The sequence below is a fragment of the Maylandia zebra genome, linkage group LG4 (assembly GCF_041146795.1).
Source record: "Maylandia zebra isolate NMK-2024a linkage group LG4, Mzebra_GT3a, whole genome shotgun sequence".
Taxonomy (NCBI): domain Eukaryota; kingdom Metazoa; phylum Chordata; class Actinopteri; order Cichliformes; family Cichlidae; genus Maylandia; species Maylandia zebra.
The window spans coordinates 13,969,060-13,987,486 of NC_135170.1; the positions used below are offsets into that span (position 1 = coordinate 13,969,060).

Consider the following 18,427-nt stretch of genomic DNA (forward strand, 5'->3'; position numbering starts at 1 on the left):
AAGTGATAAGTTTATGAACATTTCTGTATCCAGCCTTAAAATCCCACATGAATGAGGATAGTCTCACAGTCTCAGCACTCAGGTCCAAACCAAATAATATGATCTATTTTCTTTTCATCTATCACCATCATCCAGTCAATATTTAAACTATCCATGCTTTACTGGGTGGCTAAACTGATGATACTCCTGATTAATGCTATGTCATTTTTTTGACAACAAAATGAAGCTAGCGTAAAATGACTAAAACTGCAGTTTGTTGAACTGAAAGATGAGCCCAAACATGTACAAAACAAGTTTATAGCTCAATTTAGATAAAAGGTTTTGGTCTGCATTTTCTTTCTTCATAACTGACTCATTGGGCCTCAAAGTTATAGCTTATTAAATACTGAGGTGAGAGCTAACTATGTTGCTAGCCGTCTGCGAGGCTTCACTTCAGCTAACTGTAGCCGCTGTTTGAGTTGTCTTTTTGTCCTTTATAATGCAATTTTTAAATGCTTTTTTGCATTTACTTGTATGTCACTTACTGCTTATTATCAGGAACCTGTGCCAAAAACATTCAGGCTATGCATATTGCTAACCAAGCTATTGCTAACTGATAACCAGCCAACTGTCTGACCAGTCTCCAGGCTCCAAAGGGCCAAAATGGTGACGGCCATAAAATGAAAGGTCAAAGTGACATTATAGCAAGTAGTCTATGGTTTAGTAATTTTTAGTAATTTCATGTGCTGATATGCTAAATTAAGATGCTAAACATGATGAAAAGAAATGGTACCCGCTTAGTATTTGGAGGAAACACGATCATTTAAGCATGTAGCACTGGGCTTAACTGCCTTGAATTAATGAAAGGGAATAAAAACACATACAAAGAAGTTTCAAGCACATTAGCTTCTTATACCCATATGAAAATAGCATTATGTGGCAAAGTTATCACAAACATTCTCTTTTTTTCACCAGATCAGGTAAGAAAACACATTTTTTTTTAAAAGTAACAGTTGTCAGATGGTATAAGGAACATACATACAAGCCTTTTTTCAATAACTTAAAATGTTCTGACTCTAAATTATCAGACACAAAATAGCATCAGTGTGTTTCTACATGCTGTTATTAAGGGAAACAGAAAGGTCATAAAAACAACAACATTTGTAAAGTTTATCTTAGTTTTCTTGTTTTAATAGCTAACCCTTGAGTTACTGGTTTTCACTCTTTTAGTTGCCTGTAAATGAAATCAAATATAATGTGTTGTAGGCTCCCTACAGAAATACACTCTGGGGTTAGGACTTTAAAATGAATGTGACTGCTTGCACCAAAACATATCTGGTGGGGGAGAGACATTTCTGTATGAAAGGAAAAAAACTCAAATAAAGAATATAGATGTGAGCAGAAACACATACTGAACCACACAGGCATACAAAACAAACATGCACGCACTATTTGACACTGAAGCTGAACAGGATACTGGGGTAAACTGACAGGATTAGTTTTTTTATGTTCTGTCCCTTTGTTTAATAAACCTCACAGTTATTATGACACAATGAATCTTTTTTTTCAGACTCTATCTCAGCCACATGTTGTTTGCAGTATTTTTTATAGAGAGTAGTAACAGTAGCAACAAATAAATAAGAAACACAGCACACAGTCAGGTCACAAGCCAATTCTTGTTTCACCCGTGACAATACTTTGAGACAAGGAAACCTCATTAATGCAAAACTATATTTTTTCTATACCCATATAAGTGTAATTCCAGTGTTTGCAATGAGTTACATAAAATTAAATACGGTTTGAGAGAGACCATCATTTTTAATGAGCTAATAATTGATATCACACATGGAAATTCTTCTGCTCCTGCAGTGTGTTGACGATATAATAATCTCTGTTATTATATTATCCAATTAGAAAAACAGCTAAATTAGGCTTTTTTTGGTTAATTTTTACACCAGATATACTCCTTATTCTAATCTGACTGTGGTTATCAAACAATCCAGGCTTTCAGCAACAAACTCCTTATACACTTGGTTCTGTCAACATTTAAGTGCAGTTTCTGTCTGCTGATATCAAGACAAGGTTCCAAGGAAACTTTTGAAATTGCACTATTTTATACAGTTCTACAGCAATGCAGTTTCATTTCCCCACAGGCACAGTGCTTGCACACAGTTCATCAGTCTTTGGGTGCCACTTGTTGCTTCATACCATCAACTGTCAAAGAAGCAAGCATTCTCTGGAGAAGGTCCACCTTTTCTTTACACTCCATTTTCTTGTTTCCCCCTCCTCTGTTACTCCCAGTATAGGTAGAGGTTCACCAGACAGTCATTAGTAGTGTTACTGAGATCTCACAGGACGAGCAGGTTACTGACAAATGAATAAATACTTGTACAAAGGGAGTCCATTTGGGTCTTCTCTGGGTTATCCACAAAATGCACCATGTTCTCTTTGTGTCCCTGTGGTAGAAATACAGGAAGATGGGATTACAATAAGAAACATAAAGCAGAATTATAATTGTTTTTTGTTTTGTTTTGTTTTATATATTCTATGAACTAACCTGGGTTTCTTTTAGTTCTACATCAGCATTGCTCTCATGGCTGCTTTACTAATCCGTCTGCGATTCTTCCTCATCCTTTTTGTTTTTTGTGGTCGAGTTGGGAGTCTGGGGGCCGTAGGAGCCAATGGCTTTTTTGTGGTAGTTGTCGATGTTGTTGTCTCTGTAAGATGGAAAACAAAGAGTGTAAGAGAAAATTACAAAAGCTGTGCATAACATTGGCTTGAACAGGCTTCAGTCGAACTCAGCAGATCAGCTGATGTCAGTGCCAACTCACTTTGATTGTTTACTCAGTTGCTGGCAATCTGTAGGCTGCTTTGCAACCCAACTTCATCCGAGCTTTTCCTTTACATGCTGTGTCTTACTTAAAAAGCAATCAGCCTTTTGCTTTAAATGTATGCACAGGGAGGGGGCCTCATGCTTTCCACATGTGTGCATGAACTATGGGACAGTCCCACAACTGAACCATAACATAAATATGAATTACTGCAAATGGAAATATCTTTTTTGACTGAAGTGGTCCTGACTCTACATACAATCTTGTGATAAAATATACTCTTAAGTAATTTAAACACACTGTTTTAGTTAATTGAACAATTTACTTAATTCTGCACTGTTTAAAAAAACGTTTAATAATCTCTGTTACCTGGTTTCTGAGTTGTTTGGTGACTGGGATGATGTTTACCATGTAGGTGCCGACTGACTGTCTCCTTTTCTTTCTGCCTTTCTTCCTCTCCTCGCTTCATCTGCTGCTGTCTCAGTATTTCCTTTTCTTCGTCCAACTTTTTATGGAGAAGCAGAAGTTCTTTTCTCTCCTCCTCCAGTTTGGCTTCCGCAATCTGTAATATCCTCTCCTCCCCTGGAGTCTCGTTTTCTCTTTGTCGCGCCAGCTCACGGGGTTCCGGGTTCGGTTCTTTGGTAGGTCGGAACCTGCCCCTAACTGTGTCAGTGACGGTTTCCTCGGTAGGGCTGAAATTTGTTTCAGGAGTAACATGCTGAGAGAATCCACTTGTGTGAATCTTTGGGTATTTGCCTTTGTCTTCTTGCCACAATGGGCTGTGTGTTTGTGTCTCTTTGTTCTCCTCGTTAACTTTGATGTGCAACCCGTTCCCACCTTCTACCAACTTGTTCTTCACCTTAGTTCCAGCTGTATCCACTGAGGAGGCAGTTTTGTTGGCATCTGAGACCACACCATCCTTCCTCTCCACATTCTCAGTTTCTTTAGCCTCAACCAGCTTGCTGATGTTATGAGCCCAGTGTGGAGCAAAGAGAACGGCTTCTCCAGAACGAGAAGTGCCCTCCCCAGCAAGACTGTATCCTTCTCCGGGCTGAGTGAAGGTGTCTCCTCTGGGGCTCCATTGCTGCTTCAGGAGATCCTCCAGGTGGGCCCTCTGGTTCTGTTTGAGCTCATCCAACTGATGAAGCTCATCCTTGGAATGCACCTTAACCTTGTCAGAAAAAAAGAAACAAAATTCATTTTACTTTTATTTTATCTACAGCTATACATGCACTGCAGTGCACAGGCTACAACACAGTCATGCTTGGAAATAAAAATTCTATTGCTTTGCACTGTTATGACAAAGAGGCAAAAGTAAGTGTTAATTCTGAAAAATAATGATAGTAAGCAGAGTTTCTGTCCACCTGTTCGTGTGCATGACCTTGGCTATGCGTCTGGTTTCGATGCAGGTAGCCGTGCTGCCTGCGAGAGGATTTCTTCTTGTGTGGTGGAGGACGAGGAGCAGTCTGACATCTGCACTCCACGTGATCCACAACTGACACCACTGCTTTAGCATAAGTGGGTTTCTTGTTGATGTACTCGACCTTCATAACCTACGGAGTTTGAGAATAAGATGGGAGGAACAGGAAACAATTCTGAGAACAGCACTAACGGATGTGCGTGTGTATACATGTATGTGTATATAGCTCTGTGTGATGTTATTTACCTGCAAGTATCTTTTGTGTGTGACAACAGGAACACACTGCAAGCTTTTAGTGTTGCAGCAGCCAGAGCAGCGCTGCACCTCAACACAGGGTGGCCATAGCAGGAAGTTAGCATTGCTCCGGTCCAACATTGCCCTTGTGACCTCAACCACTTCTGTTCGAACTTTACACAGAGCCTGCTGGGCCGGCTGGGCATCTGAGCCATGAGACACAAGTGAACATGAGTATTAGGGCAGAAGTGGTGTTAAATTAGTATTTCAAACATCCATCCAGCACTAAATTCATTTTTTCTTTTTTTCCAGCTTGCTCATTCATCCACTCTAGTAAGACTACCTTGTTTTCATGTCTGTTTATGCGATAGTAAAACACAAGCTCCTGTCTGATCACCTGTCAGTACTGAGTATTAGCACTTCAGCAGCTTGTAGACCTGAAGCACGAAGCTTCAAAGAAGAAAATATGCTAGAGCTTCTTCTCATCAAAAGGCAAAGATTAGCATAGGCCCATTAGTGTCTCTCAGTCAACCAGACGGTTAGTGATTGATGACAAGTAACTCAGATATCTGCTTTATCATAATAATGAAAAAAAAAACACTTAATGGGAAGGGTTTTAACCGTATCATTGAAACCATACTTGTCACATTAATCACTTCACAGGAAACTTGACTGAACACTCAAGGAAGGGACTCCTCTACTAATGAGGATTGAGTACTGTTACATTTACGAGGAAAATCTGCATGGCGGCACTAAAAACTTCTATTCATCTTGTATGAATATGAACAGAGTAACATTTATCCACACTAGGAAGAATTTCTGTGAAGATCTGAAGAGCCACATACAGATAATAAGTCTTTTTGTCATAACCTCTTGAGAACTGAGGAGAAAATTATCTACCAGTGTAACTTTTTTGTGATTTTCTGCCTCTTTGGAGCTAAAGAGGACACCCAAACACGTGAGGCATGATTGAAGAGGCCAAGATGTCCTCTATTAAGCACATTAGGACTTAGTAGGGTAGCTCAAATAAGTCAAAAGATAAAGACCAAAGGCAAATGTCAATTACAGAGGCTGGGTTTCAGGCATTCACAATACATTCACATCTCAAATACAAAAAAATATCTTCTAAAATATATTGATGGGAATAAAAAGGAAGTTTGGCTGAAGTTTTGTGGGGGGGTTAAGGGCTCACCAAGGCTCCTTGGTAGTCTGTGACCTCCATTGGCTGCAGAAGTCTCGTCTTCCTCATCTGAAACAGAAACAAAAAACAGCATTTGACTTATGTCCCAGACAAATCATGAGCATTTCATTTTTTTTGCATGGGGCGTCATATATATAATCCAAGGGCTTTTAGCGCCCTCTGTATGTGGAGAGATAAAACACGAGCTTGTGTCAAAAGAGCGGGGAGGAGGATGGGGGCATAGCCGATGTCACATTTGAGTCACAAAATAAGAGACCCAGTCCGAGGGCAACCAGCTGTTACACTTTTATAAATCTAATAAATCTTCTGTGTGTTTCTGTCGTCATGTACACCGATGTATGTTTTATTACAGGTGTGGTTCCTTATTTCAATTAGTGTAAAAAAAATGCAATAATTACCACTTATTACTGTATTTCTGTTGTAATAGGAAATATGTGTTTTTTTCTTAATTGCGCAACATTTTGTTCTTTATTTTGAAAGTGCAACATAACCTCAGCTTTCTCAAACCAACTTTAATCTGTGCTAATGTGTTAAGAAAACCACTTCTCATTGTGACAACAACAATGTAAGAGTAGCATTTTTTTACTTTAATGTCAATACATGTTTAGGGAAGAGCTACAGATATTTTAAAAAGGGCTTTGGGTTGCACTGGATGACTGGGGTTTGTGAACAGAATAAAAAAATGTTTTAGGGGAGCTTAATCTGGTTGTGTGAAAATGGTATTCAATTTACGACGTCACTAAGGCTGGAGTAAAATTGCAGACAGCAACTTGGACTCTGGCTTCAAAGCATGTATCAGTAATAATATTAGAAAGCTCTGGTCTTTACCTACGGAGTCAGAGAACAGCAGCATCTGAAGGTCCTCTATTGAGGAGATGGGGCTGTTTCTAACCAGCTCCACCAGGGCTGCAGGCAGAGCGTCCTCCTGAAACACAGATATATAAGAGACCTTAAGATGCACTGTTCTGGATAGTTTGTGAGATTAAAAAAAAACACAGAAGAAGACGACATTGAGACATATCATCACCGGCACACCTGGCTACTGATGAGATTTTTCCACATCTGTAACATCTGATCTGGGGAAACTGTTGCCAAAGTTACCAAAGCAAAAATCCAAACACCAGATTGAGAACATGGATGTGCTATCACTCAAAATCTACAGTTATGTGAAACAGAGATCATTATGCACAATAAATTAAAAATACAGCTGAACCTTTGACCCCTACAATGAGGGCATCTGGTTACTCTGTTTAGCTGCTTGCATGCTGGCATGGTTTGAGAGACACATATTAGCACAGTTCTCAGTGATTGCCTTCATCCTATGATAAAACATCATAAATTTCAGGGTGCCCACTTTCCCCACCCATCACAGTCACCGAATGATTTGATATTTATGAAGACATCCTTGGACATTCGCAGTCTCCAATTTGCAGCTCACTTGAACACCTAGAATTTAGAGCAACATGTTATATGGGGTTTCCTCCCCCATCACCAAAAACACCAAATGAGGGGAAAATGGTCTTCGATCCCTGCAGTAGATGTAGAACCACTGAAGTTGTTTGGTGGTACACATAGTCGCTCCTATGTGATTAAACTGATGCATGTATAAACTGTATTCATGTATAAAATCTCAAAAACATTGACTGGGCTTTTAAACACTTCTCTGCTACATTATTACTCTTACTGTGTACTCATAGAAAGGTAATTCACCACACAGTTCAATGTTATGACCAGGACACAGAAACAGGAATATGGAGCTGTTTTTTTCTAGGAAAACGGTGGATCTGGGCAAATATTTCTATAGTATTAAACCATAAAACCAAAAACAGTCCCACATTGTGAGTCCATGAATTTAACCCCTCTAGTCATTAATGGGTAAGAGACAGCTAAGGAGGGGGGGGGGGAGAATTAACCAAAGCGGACACACAATGGTCACTAAGAGCACGGTGAATGACTATTGGCGTTGTGTCTTCTCATCTGCTAACATTTAGGGGTCAAAGGAGCAAGGAAGGAGTCAGGAAGTGGGGGAAGGAGTGATACAGAGAGGATGAGAGAAGGGAGGCGCATCTGAAAAAAAGGAGGAATAATAGATGAATTAAAGCTGAGCTGAAACGGACGAGGATCAGCCGTGGGTCGAGGCACTTCCTTGCATTGATTTCAGCGCTATAAATGTGGTTCACTTGCTTTGGAGTCTCACGCTAGAATGGAACCGATGAAAATGACCAAAAGAGCAAATGCGTCGGGCATTAAGTGAACCATGTTCAGTTCAGTAAATGTTACACAAAGCCATCTGGAAATAAACTTTAGTTTTAATACTGATTAATTTAAGGTCTGAAGAAAATAATGAATCCCAGCGGGATGCAGGTTTTAGAAAAAGGAAACGGCCATTCATGCACGAGTATTCTCACCCTGCCCATACTGTTTGCCACTGACATTCCCCCATTGTTGCTCAGATTTTCAGACAGTCAAATAATACAGCAGGGAAATGCCTGCTGTATTACACTCGCATCTCTGCTGCGGAGCTGCCGATGCCCCTGAGGAGTCGTCATGATTATTTCCTCCTTTTGCCAATGGAGCAAAGCTGCCTGCTTGGCTAATTGTGTCTGATGTTAATTATAGGACGTGTGCTTTTGTTCACGGTGGTGCCTGCTGTCATGACAATTTGTGTCTAAGCAGGAAATATTAAATAAACATTTCAGTTCTGATAAACAAAGCAGATGTAAACAGATGCAAACTGGACTGGCAGACTATGTAAACACACACTCTGATAATGATTAATGAGCACCTATGGCATGAAGGTGAATTATCAAGGTTAAGAAAAGCGTTTTTTATAGGTGCATTTCATATTTCCTGCAGGCAGAAGCATAAAAATAATAATAATATAGAGCTGAATGTCATTTTAATACCTACAGCAGCACCTTATTCATTCTGAAAAAGGATAAAAAGCTAACGTTTCTTAAAGAAAAGATTAAACTATCTCAAAATCCAGCTGTAGCTATAGTCTGCAGTAGTTAGCCTGTTTGGAATAATTAGCTTCTGCTGACAAAGCATTTGTTTTTGACAGCTGCTAATCTACAACACAAAAGACCACTCCTGCCAAACTGTGTGTTATACCTGAACTATTCAGGTATGTTTTCTCCCTTTTTTCTGCTAATTATGGCAGGAAAAAAACACAAGACTTGACATACTGCAGTATTTATCACCTGAAGAAACTCCCCATCCCCTGGAGAACTCATGGACACATTGAAGAATGCCAGGTACAGGCAGCGGCTGCAGTGGGCAGAGGACGAGAGGGAACATCTAATTGTACATAATTAGAGGGTCGAGTTTGCTGCCGGCGAAGCAGCAGCAGCAGCTATAGCACATGTGTGAGGTTTCACATGTAGTCCCTGAAAGTATGCTGACACATGCTCAATATGGGCATGTGCCAGAAACTGTGAGTTTAATTAATTCCACTGTCATAATTGGCATCAGCACTTGGAAAGGGGCCTGATACAATTTAGCTAAAACTAAATTCCGTTCTGGTGGTCCTTGGCTAGGTGCATATGATCATTACAGCTTTATACGTGACAACCACTTTATATACCAGCAGATTTTTTTCTGGTGAAGTTCTTTTAACAAAGACCATAATTGAACATACAGTCTCTATTATTTCCCCAGCTGCCGTGCCATAAACTTTAAAATCACACGTGGGGAATTTCCAGGTTGTATACCTTCAAAGCCTTTTGTGACTTTCTCCTTCAAAAATACTGTCAAAGTCTTCTTTTACATGTGGTGCCTGCAGAGGCAGTGAAATGGAAAGACAGCTTGACGACAGGAAAGTCAACCGTCATCTTTAAATATACATTTAAAATGTACTTTTATGTGAGGCAGTGATAATGATGGAAGATTACTTATATGTACACGAGTGGATGAAAGAAGGAAAATGAAGCAATAAAACGAATGTTTAAAGATTCAGGGGCTTTACACGATAAAGATATACTGCAGTTCAGCATTTGCAAAGCTATTGTGTTTGTAACTTATTTTCTTTTTACAGACATGTGCATAAGTTCTTTGAAAAGAGAGTCCTGACAGGAGAAAGTATACCTCTCCCATATGGGCTTCTTTCATTGGCTCCCTGTTAAATCCTTCTTACCACATACAATGTCTTGAATAACCAGGCCCCATCTTGTCTTTAAGACCACATAGTACTGTATTACTCTAATACAGCACTTCACTCTCACACTGTGGGCTTAATTGTGGTTCCTAGAGTGTTTAAAAGTAAAATGGGAGGCAACGCCTTCAGCTTTCAGGCCCCTCTTCTGTGTAACCAGCTCCCAGTTTGGATTCAAGAGACAGACACTCTCTTTATCAAAAACTTTCCCTTTTGACAAAGCACATATTTAGGGGTGGATCAGGTGACCCCGAATCCTCCCTTAGTTACGCTGCAATAGGTTTAGGCTGCCAGGGGCTTCCCAGTGATGGGCCGAGCGTTTCTTCTTTGCTCACCTTTTTAACCTAACCTCTATGTGTTTATACAGCCCTCTGCATTAAATCATTAGTTAATATTAATCTCTGGCTCTCTTCCACAGTGTGTCTTTTGTCCCGTCTTCCTCCCCTCACCCCCAATCTGTCACGGCAGATGCCCCCCCTCCCCTTATTTGGTTACACTGGAGGTTTCTTCTTGTTAAAAGGGAGTTTTTCCTTCTCATTGTCGCCAAGTGCCTGTTCACAGGTAGTTGTCTGATTGCTGGGGGCTTCTCTTTATTATAGTGGGGTCTTAAAACTTTACAATATAAAGCTCCTTGAGTAGACTATTATTATGATTTGGCGATATGCAAGTAAAACTGAATTGAAATTGAATAAGTTATTCTGGGAACAAACTATACCAACACATCAGTTCTATGGCAGAAAACTAACTCAATCAGTTATGCCGTTTTTCTTGCTTTTGTAAAAACATTGTTTAAGCTTTCACTTCCCACGATTGACTTGTTAACTATTTGTGCTTTAACCCCATTGACATGACATGAATTGCCTGGGTCAGAAACACAGATGAAATCTGCATAGAAGCAGAAGACTGATAAAATCAGACTTCATATCAGCGAAGGAAAAGTGGACAGGATTTGTTCTAAAATGAACATAATATTGTTGTCTAGGTCAAGTGAGTCTTGACCTAGATGAGACCCGTGGTTAAGTTTAGTCTTCCTGCTTGACTTCACCAGATTTTATCCATCTTTTCTGCCTTTATATATTCACTGTTGTTGGCTGATTTTCACCTGTTTCTAAAACACTGTTTTGGCAGAGAACATGGTGCAAGAGAAAAGAAGGTGTTGATTAAAAAAGGAAGCAACATATAATCATAAAAACAAAAGTCACACAAAAAAGTACAGAAACAACAAATGTGGTCTCTGTAGGATGGTGTTAATGTATGTTTGAATGCACCGGCTGCCTTTAATATCTGGAACAGCAGCATCTGTAAATGCATCACTTCACCACGTGGTGAAGCATCCAGCTGTAAATGAGCCTATCATGGCAGCGCCCGTTTCCTTGCACATCACCCACAGAGGTTGACCCCTGCATGTGTCTGCCCCTGGGCATCCATTCATAACGCCAGTTAATGGGGAGGAATAACAGTTATCTTCTGTATGAAGAGAAGCAGTAAGAGAAAGACTGAGTCTGAAGTTGGAGGTTTTTTGTTTGGCTGTTTTTTTAAAGGCGGACATGAGCTTAAAAAATAATGACACAGTTTTAACAGCATGTGCATTGTAGTTGGAGTGATATGCTTACTCGAAATTAAAAAAAAAAAACAGACTACAAGAGTCAGAGCCCAATGTTAGCCAGAAAATATACAGTAGGCTACCGCATATAGGCCCATTAATATATTTATATGCTTCGAGTATTATATACATTTAAACTACTATTCAAAAATAAATAAATAAATAAAGACTCCACAACACTGTTGTGTTTTATATCCTGCCGTAAACTTTTAGATAAACCTTGCGACTTCACTCGTTGGTACATTTGTTTTTATAGTGCTCTAATTTCAGAGGGACCACTAATCCCTCTTAAGTGTCCGAAGAGGTTTCTAGAACTTTGATTTGAACTCACCTCGGCCACGCCAAACCGCAGACACACCGCTAGTAACGCGAGCAGCAGCTGTACCCACGAGCTCATCTTGCTGCCCAGCCTCGAGCCTCTTCGACGGACCGGGCATTTATGGAAGCGCGAGAGAGCCTCTCTCCTCAGCACTGCGCGCGGGGGGACAGCGGCTCGCCCTGCGAGACTGCGCGCGCGTGCGAGCGTCCGTCCACACCGCGGTCCCACAGCAGAGGTGTTCCCAAAAGATGAAGAAGAATCCGCTCAGCTTGCACCAAACCTTTTTTTCCAAGTTCCCCTCGAAATATATATAAAAAAAATTGAGAGCGACAGTAAGCCTCCTACTTTTAGTTCACTCTTCAAAGTCCGGTTTAGTTCACTCAGTTAAGTTCACCTTGATGCGCTGAAGTGTCCGTTTTTGGCTGAAAGCTCAGATGAAAAGAATAAGACCATTTTAGCAAAAGAAATTTCCAAGCAATTAAAGTCTACACTTTAGAAAAATACTTTTTTTAAAAAAAAATATCCAAGAGATTTAGAAAGGAAGCAAAGTCAAAATAATTCCAAGTGTGTCCCAAATTAATTTCTTTTTTTTTTAAAAAAGCAATAAATTACAAATCCATTTGAATTTTCATTTCCCGACAGTCAAGAGTCTTTTCCTCTTTAACCGTAACGCGTCCCAAAAGTCCAGCTTAGAGGCAGAAATAACGTCGCAGGAAGATAGTTTGTGGTTCTCTTCTTCCAAGGAGTCTTATCAACAAGCAAACCGCTGTGTGGCTCGGTGCGTCTCAGCCCCTGGACCTGACTGATTACGCAGCCGTGTTGTTGGTGGTGGTGAAGGGGAGAGCAGATTTTCACGAGTGTGCGGTATCTCTGCTGCCCCCTGTCCGAAGAAAAGTCGATGCAAGCCAAATTTGTCCACTAACAGCTGCCTGGCAGCACCCACTCTGAGGAATATTTCCTCAGCCATGAATCATTTATGCAGATATTTGTAAGGCTGGGCCATTTTTCCTCCTTCCTCACATGAATCTTTACAACGCACCTTAAAACTTCATTAACTGTAGAAAGCAACCAAAGTAACTGAGTACATTTACTCAACAGCAGTGGTACACCACTTTAACTATTGTTTCCACAGTCCATGCTGTTACTATATTTAATCTAAAGCTATGTGCACACGTTCATTTTCATATTAACTTGTTTTGCGTATAATCACAATACAAAGTGTCTTGTGCATTATTATTATTATTATATAATATGAAGTGCATTATATAAAGTAAAAGTTACAGTCTGGTACTTCTAAACGGATGCATTAATAAGCTAATAATGTCCCACTAATGTCATGTGTGAGGAAAATATGAAGCCCTTGCTGTGATACTGCCCATCACTGTTCCTATTGCTATTTTTCTAAGAAATGTGTGATTTTTCAAAATGAGCCATCAGCAAATACCTATAATTATCCCCCCAAATTTTGCTTTTGGGCCTAGCAAAATATTATTAACATACGGACAGGTTCTGATCAGCTGTGTTCAGTTGGTTTATTGCATATCTTGACTGCTGTGTCTTAACAAACCTTGTAGTTGTAAGCTTCTTTCTATTGAATTTCGTCACATGAGCACCCTGTGAGGTCTAACTACTGTCGCACCTGTGTTAAAATTTTGTGTATAAGCTGGTATATTTCTCTCAGCTGTCCAGTTCAGTTCAGTTTTGGCAGGTTTTTTTTCTTGTCTGCCGGGTGCATCAGCATCTGATAGTTTCAAGGCTGGCATATTGTGTACATATGTGCATGCACTGCAGCCCCCTGCCACTTCAAGGCCCTTCCCACGGCTCTGATGGTAGAGATTATCATCAGAAGGTAGGCCCTGCCCACAGCATCCACTGCCTTGACTCCAACGCAACCTAGTGATTGAGACTAAAAACTTATAGGTGAGGATTTACTGAGGCCACAGATCATTGAAGCACAAGCATCATTTTCCAAACGATTTCCTGCGCAATCAAACATCTTTTCGCAAGCAGAGGAGTCGCCTCCTTCTGTTCATTAAGGTTAAGACACTTTTGAAGTAGCATCACTTTTCAGTCCCAGATGCTACCTCAGTCTTTTATGTGCAGTCTATGATTTTGATGAACAGATAATAAACCCTGACATCTTTAATATTGTTATTCCTTTTCTTATTGTTGATGCTGTAGATATGGTTGTTGTTAATTTTAAGAGGACTAATATTTAACATTAGTTAACTGTGAAAAACTGAATGTTCCAATTATTCTTTAGCATCTGTGTAAAAAGAACAGTTATATCTATAACGAGGTACAACACATAAGTATGGGATATCATGCCTTAAACCATTTGCTGTGCCTTAAACCATGTCAGCACCTATGCATAACCCATATTCCTAATTTAGTGTGTTGTATAACAGACCTTTTGTGCAGATGCTTTGTTAGAGAGGTCATGGGGATAGTTGCCATGCCAACTGACTCCTCTTATCATCAGCATCACCGCCACCAGCATCAGCGAGGTTTTCAGGAAATAAAAGGTGTTTCTAAATATCACAGGAGTTATTCTAAGATTTCTGACCTTTTGATGATCACTCGTGTTTAAAGGACATTTCTGAACAATGCCCGATTGGTGAGTTTGCAGGCCCAAAAATAGCATATCAGGTATAGATGACCTTTTTTAGACTTGTTATATTATTTGACAGAAGAAAAGAGCAAGTAAGTTTTTATATAATAGAAAACATGTCTAAAAGGGATAAGAACCCTTTTTTCTTTGACTGAAGCAATCGCTGTATCTATGAATGCCCCTTACAGTTAGCGAAGTCCTACAGGTCAGTCGTGGCCCTGTGAATAATAGGATGCCATTGTTTTTCAAACAAGAGTTGATGGAGGAAACAGCATGAGTTATGGAGCTATATTTACACTCGTTTCATATTCACACGTTTGGCCAAGGCTTCTGGCAGTACGAGGTAACAATTGTGACTTTGGATAGAAGTGCAACGCAACACTCAGGAAATTGCGGTGACGTAAAGGAAAATTATCAAACTACATGCAAAAAGTTACTGCATATAAAGACGTAAGACACTGACTGTGTACACATCTGCTCAAATGTATGTGGTTACTTTGAAAAGCTGCTTTTCCTCTAAAATAATAATTGATCAGTAATGTCCTAAATAGCGGAAACTAATTTAAATTACTTGTAATTTTTCATGGAATATCTACATATATATGCAAAAAGGCCCATTTCTGTCAGCCTAATAGTGCTTGTGTTCCAGTGCTACATTGTGCTACATCATGTAAGCTTATCATGCTAAAATTAGAAAATCATTAAAAAAAATCATTTTTCTAATCGTGTTATTTCAGGTGAAGAGGCAATAAATTTGGCTTGTTTAGTTTTTGTGATACGAGCTTTTCTCAAACTCACCAGGACCTTTTTGCTCTAAACACCCAAAGCAATTCCAGGAAGCTGTGGCAAAAAAAGAAAGACAAAAAAAAAAGAATTACAATTTCATACAACAGTCTGTGCTCCCTTCGGACAGTGCAAACTGGCTCTTAGCAGAAAGAGAGAAGGCCCGCAATTCCTGAGAAGTGGAAGGTGTGCAGTTCAGCTATAAAAGGCAAGTACATCAGAGTCCACTGATTCAAAAAACAGATGCCTCAGAGGTTCTCAGCTGGCAGCGAAAACACAAGACACTGGTTTGAGGGTTTCAGTGTCAGCAGTGAAGAGACGACTCCAAGACGCTGGTCTTCAAGTAGGGAAACAAAAGCAAAAAGTCCAGATTGGCCAACACACGGAAAAGATTATTATTGGTTAAAGAACAGAGACTGGAGAGAGAAAGAGTGGAAAAGGTATTATAGATAGATGCTGATGAGTCTTCATTGGTGCCATAATCTGTAAAACATGGGCTGATTTCAAACTTTGGGAATCATTTGTCTTTGGTGAATATAACAGAAGAAGTTTAAGTCTTTTAATGTGTTTTTCTGTTTCTGTTTGTTTTTGTGCTTCCTTTTTTTCAAGTATCAGCAATTATGCTAACACTTGACAACAAATTTTGAGTTCAGGTTGCTCCCAAAACATCAGTGTGTGCTGCTGTGTTTGGTTTCTAAGGAGAAGGGGGGAAAGGAGGTGGAGACTGAGAGGGAAGAGGAGGATGAAGGTGGAGGTGGGTGGGGGGCAGGTTATTGACTAGAGGTAGGGATTTTCCCACCGGCAACATGCATTCATATCTGTCCACTCCAGTCTCTCTCTCTCACACACACACACACACACACACACACACACACACACACACACACACACACACACACACACACACCTCAACATAATCCCACCATCCATCCATCTCTAGACAGGAGGTGACTTAATAAGAAACTGTTTACACATCTGTATCAAAAGCCAACTGAGTGTAAGTGTTGATCTGTGATCTCTTACAGTTCAACACTTACACTTCGTGTGCATGCATGCAAACGCACTCTCTCATGTGCACGCGCAAACAGACGAAATGCATGCAAAGAGCATTCGAACATGTTAGAGCACCGTTGTGTGGCGCAGATCACACCACATCAAATATTGGCTCTTTCACACACACGCACGCTCTCGCACAGAAAAACACACACACACACGCTTAGTGTCTCTTAGCTGGACACCATTTTCGCCATGCACAGAGGACAGAGGGGCCTCTATGTTTAAGAATGGAGTGAGAAATGACAGAATTCGCTCAAATATTTAAGCGCTTTTGAGAAGATCCGGAGAAGGTCACATCCCCTGAACTAATCTCCTGTCGGACAATAGCGGCATTTGATTTCATGCGTTTTTCTGTCGTTAGCTCTGAGGCTTCAGCGGTTAATTTGACGCAGTAATCGCATAGCTGGACCCCCCCCCCACACACACACACACACACAAGTGTGCACACACACACACTTCCCCTGGTCAGCTTTTCAAGATGAAAAACATGAGTCTTGTCTATTTGTGTTGTACAAAAGGACCCAGGGTTTGTGCGTGTGTGTGTGTGTGTGTGTGTGTGTGTGCGCGTGTGTGTGTGTGTGTGTGTGTGTGTGTGCTTTTGGCTGCTGTCAAATGCATCGGAGTCAAGGGGGGAGACAAGTGACCCTCAATTAGTCGTGGGGATAGACTCTCGCCAGCGCGTGTCTCTGAGATACTGCAGGATCATATAGACTGAATGGACTGATGGGAAGTCAAGTATGACCGCTCACCCCGGCTCTCAAGTTTCCCAAATCCCAGAAGTGGGAATGTGGCTAAAAGAGATTAAAAGATGGGAGAAGGCTAGATGAAATGAAGTCCATGGGATGGGTGTGTAAAGCAAAGACATAAGCACAAGAAAATCGTTCTTTTGTTTTTATTTTGCTATATTATCCTGAAAGGAATGCCCGAGTGTGGCTGTGACCAGTTTGGCAGAGGAGTGGCAGCTCAAAGGAGCTTCGTGTCTTAGCAAAGATCTGTCAGCAACAGCTAACGAATGGGCCTGAATGGGAGAGAGAGTGACTGACAGTGAAGAATTGCTGGAATGCACTTCACTGAAACAAGCATGGGGGAAAAAAAGATATAAAGAAAGACGAAATACACAGCGAGAAAGAGACACACTGAGATATGCAGAGTGGCAAAAGTAAGAAGTTTTTTTTAAATGGCTAATAAAAATGACTTCAGTCGGGATGCATGTTAAGAAAGGAGAAAGAGCTCAGACCTAAAGGCATGCTTTATCTTTAGGAGAAAAGACAAAGTTAGTCATTTTCTCTCTTCCAAAGGTTCAGAGTGCCTCTGGACCAGAGCCAACATCAATACTTCTGATGTTTGAAACCCTGCTGTTGCATGTGAGGACAAATTACAAGCATAGAATTCTCCGTCTGCAGCTGATATTCACTGTTTCAGTGACATCTTTGACTTTAATCACAAGCTGAGGTCAGGTTTAGGGTACTTTTTGTCTTTTGACTCGACATGCCAAAAACATGATCAGAAAAGTCGTGCATTAATTTCCTCTCAAAACAAAACTCACTCAGACAGTATCAACAAGTAGGAGGTTTCAGACGTCTCTCCGTGTCAAACTGAGCCAAAATATTAGCATTAGTCAGGACATGTTGCCGGCTTGGCTGATCGGAACACAACCTACATTATGTCGTGTGATTTCACATCAGAACAAATGGTGTAAATTTTTTTCTGGTCCCCAGTGATGGGTTTGTAGGTAGAATTAATGAAATCGGTGTAGACAAACTGTCAGCGATCAAAAGAAACGCATTTTGTCAGTGTTAGCAGCTTCTTATTTATTATTTATAGAAATCGTTGCCAAAACGGGGTGTATTCACTGTGTCAAAAATCCCTTGAAAATGTTGTTTTATTTCCTTTGGCTAGCATTCTGCTGATGATGGCAGTCTGAAGATAGCAACAGATACAGTGAAGATGGACCACACCGTGCTGTGGAGTATAAACACCTCCATGAGGAATGCCTGGTTTTGTTCAGCTCCAAGAGGCTGTATACAGCAGCTTTCCTCTGCCAGGTCCTCCTCCCTATCCTGGTTCACAGGGGACACTACTGCAACAGCTGTAATGAAAACCATTGGGCCTGCTGTACTGTATTGTACTGTAAACTGCTCTATAATTAACATTGTGCACAAAAATGTACTGAGCTGTCTTTTTTTACTTAAAGCAGTACTGGAAATATGCAGTATCAGGGAAGCATTTAACCTCCA

At 40.4% G+C, this 18,427-nt stretch overlaps 1 protein-coding gene across 1 annotated transcript; it reads right to left on the reverse strand.

The window, feature by feature from the left end:
- Positions 1–870: 870 nt before the first annotated feature.
- On the reverse strand, positions 871–12,548 carry pdgfbb (platelet-derived growth factor beta polypeptide b). The gene is made up of 8 exons (XM_004560761.4): positions 11,753–12,548; positions 6,494–6,590; positions 5,657–5,713; positions 4,477–4,670; positions 4,175–4,363; positions 3,180–3,981; positions 2,537–2,696; positions 871–2,435 (listed from the first exon to the last, which is right to left on the reverse strand). The coding sequence occupies exons 1-7, from the start codon at positions 11,816–11,818 to the stop codon at positions 2,554–2,556; spliced, it is 1,548 nt and encodes a 515-aa protein (XP_004560818.1). The 5' UTR covers positions 11,819–12,548; the 3' UTR covers positions 871–2,435; positions 2,537–2,553.
- Positions 12,549–18,427: the final 5,879 nt, after the last annotated feature.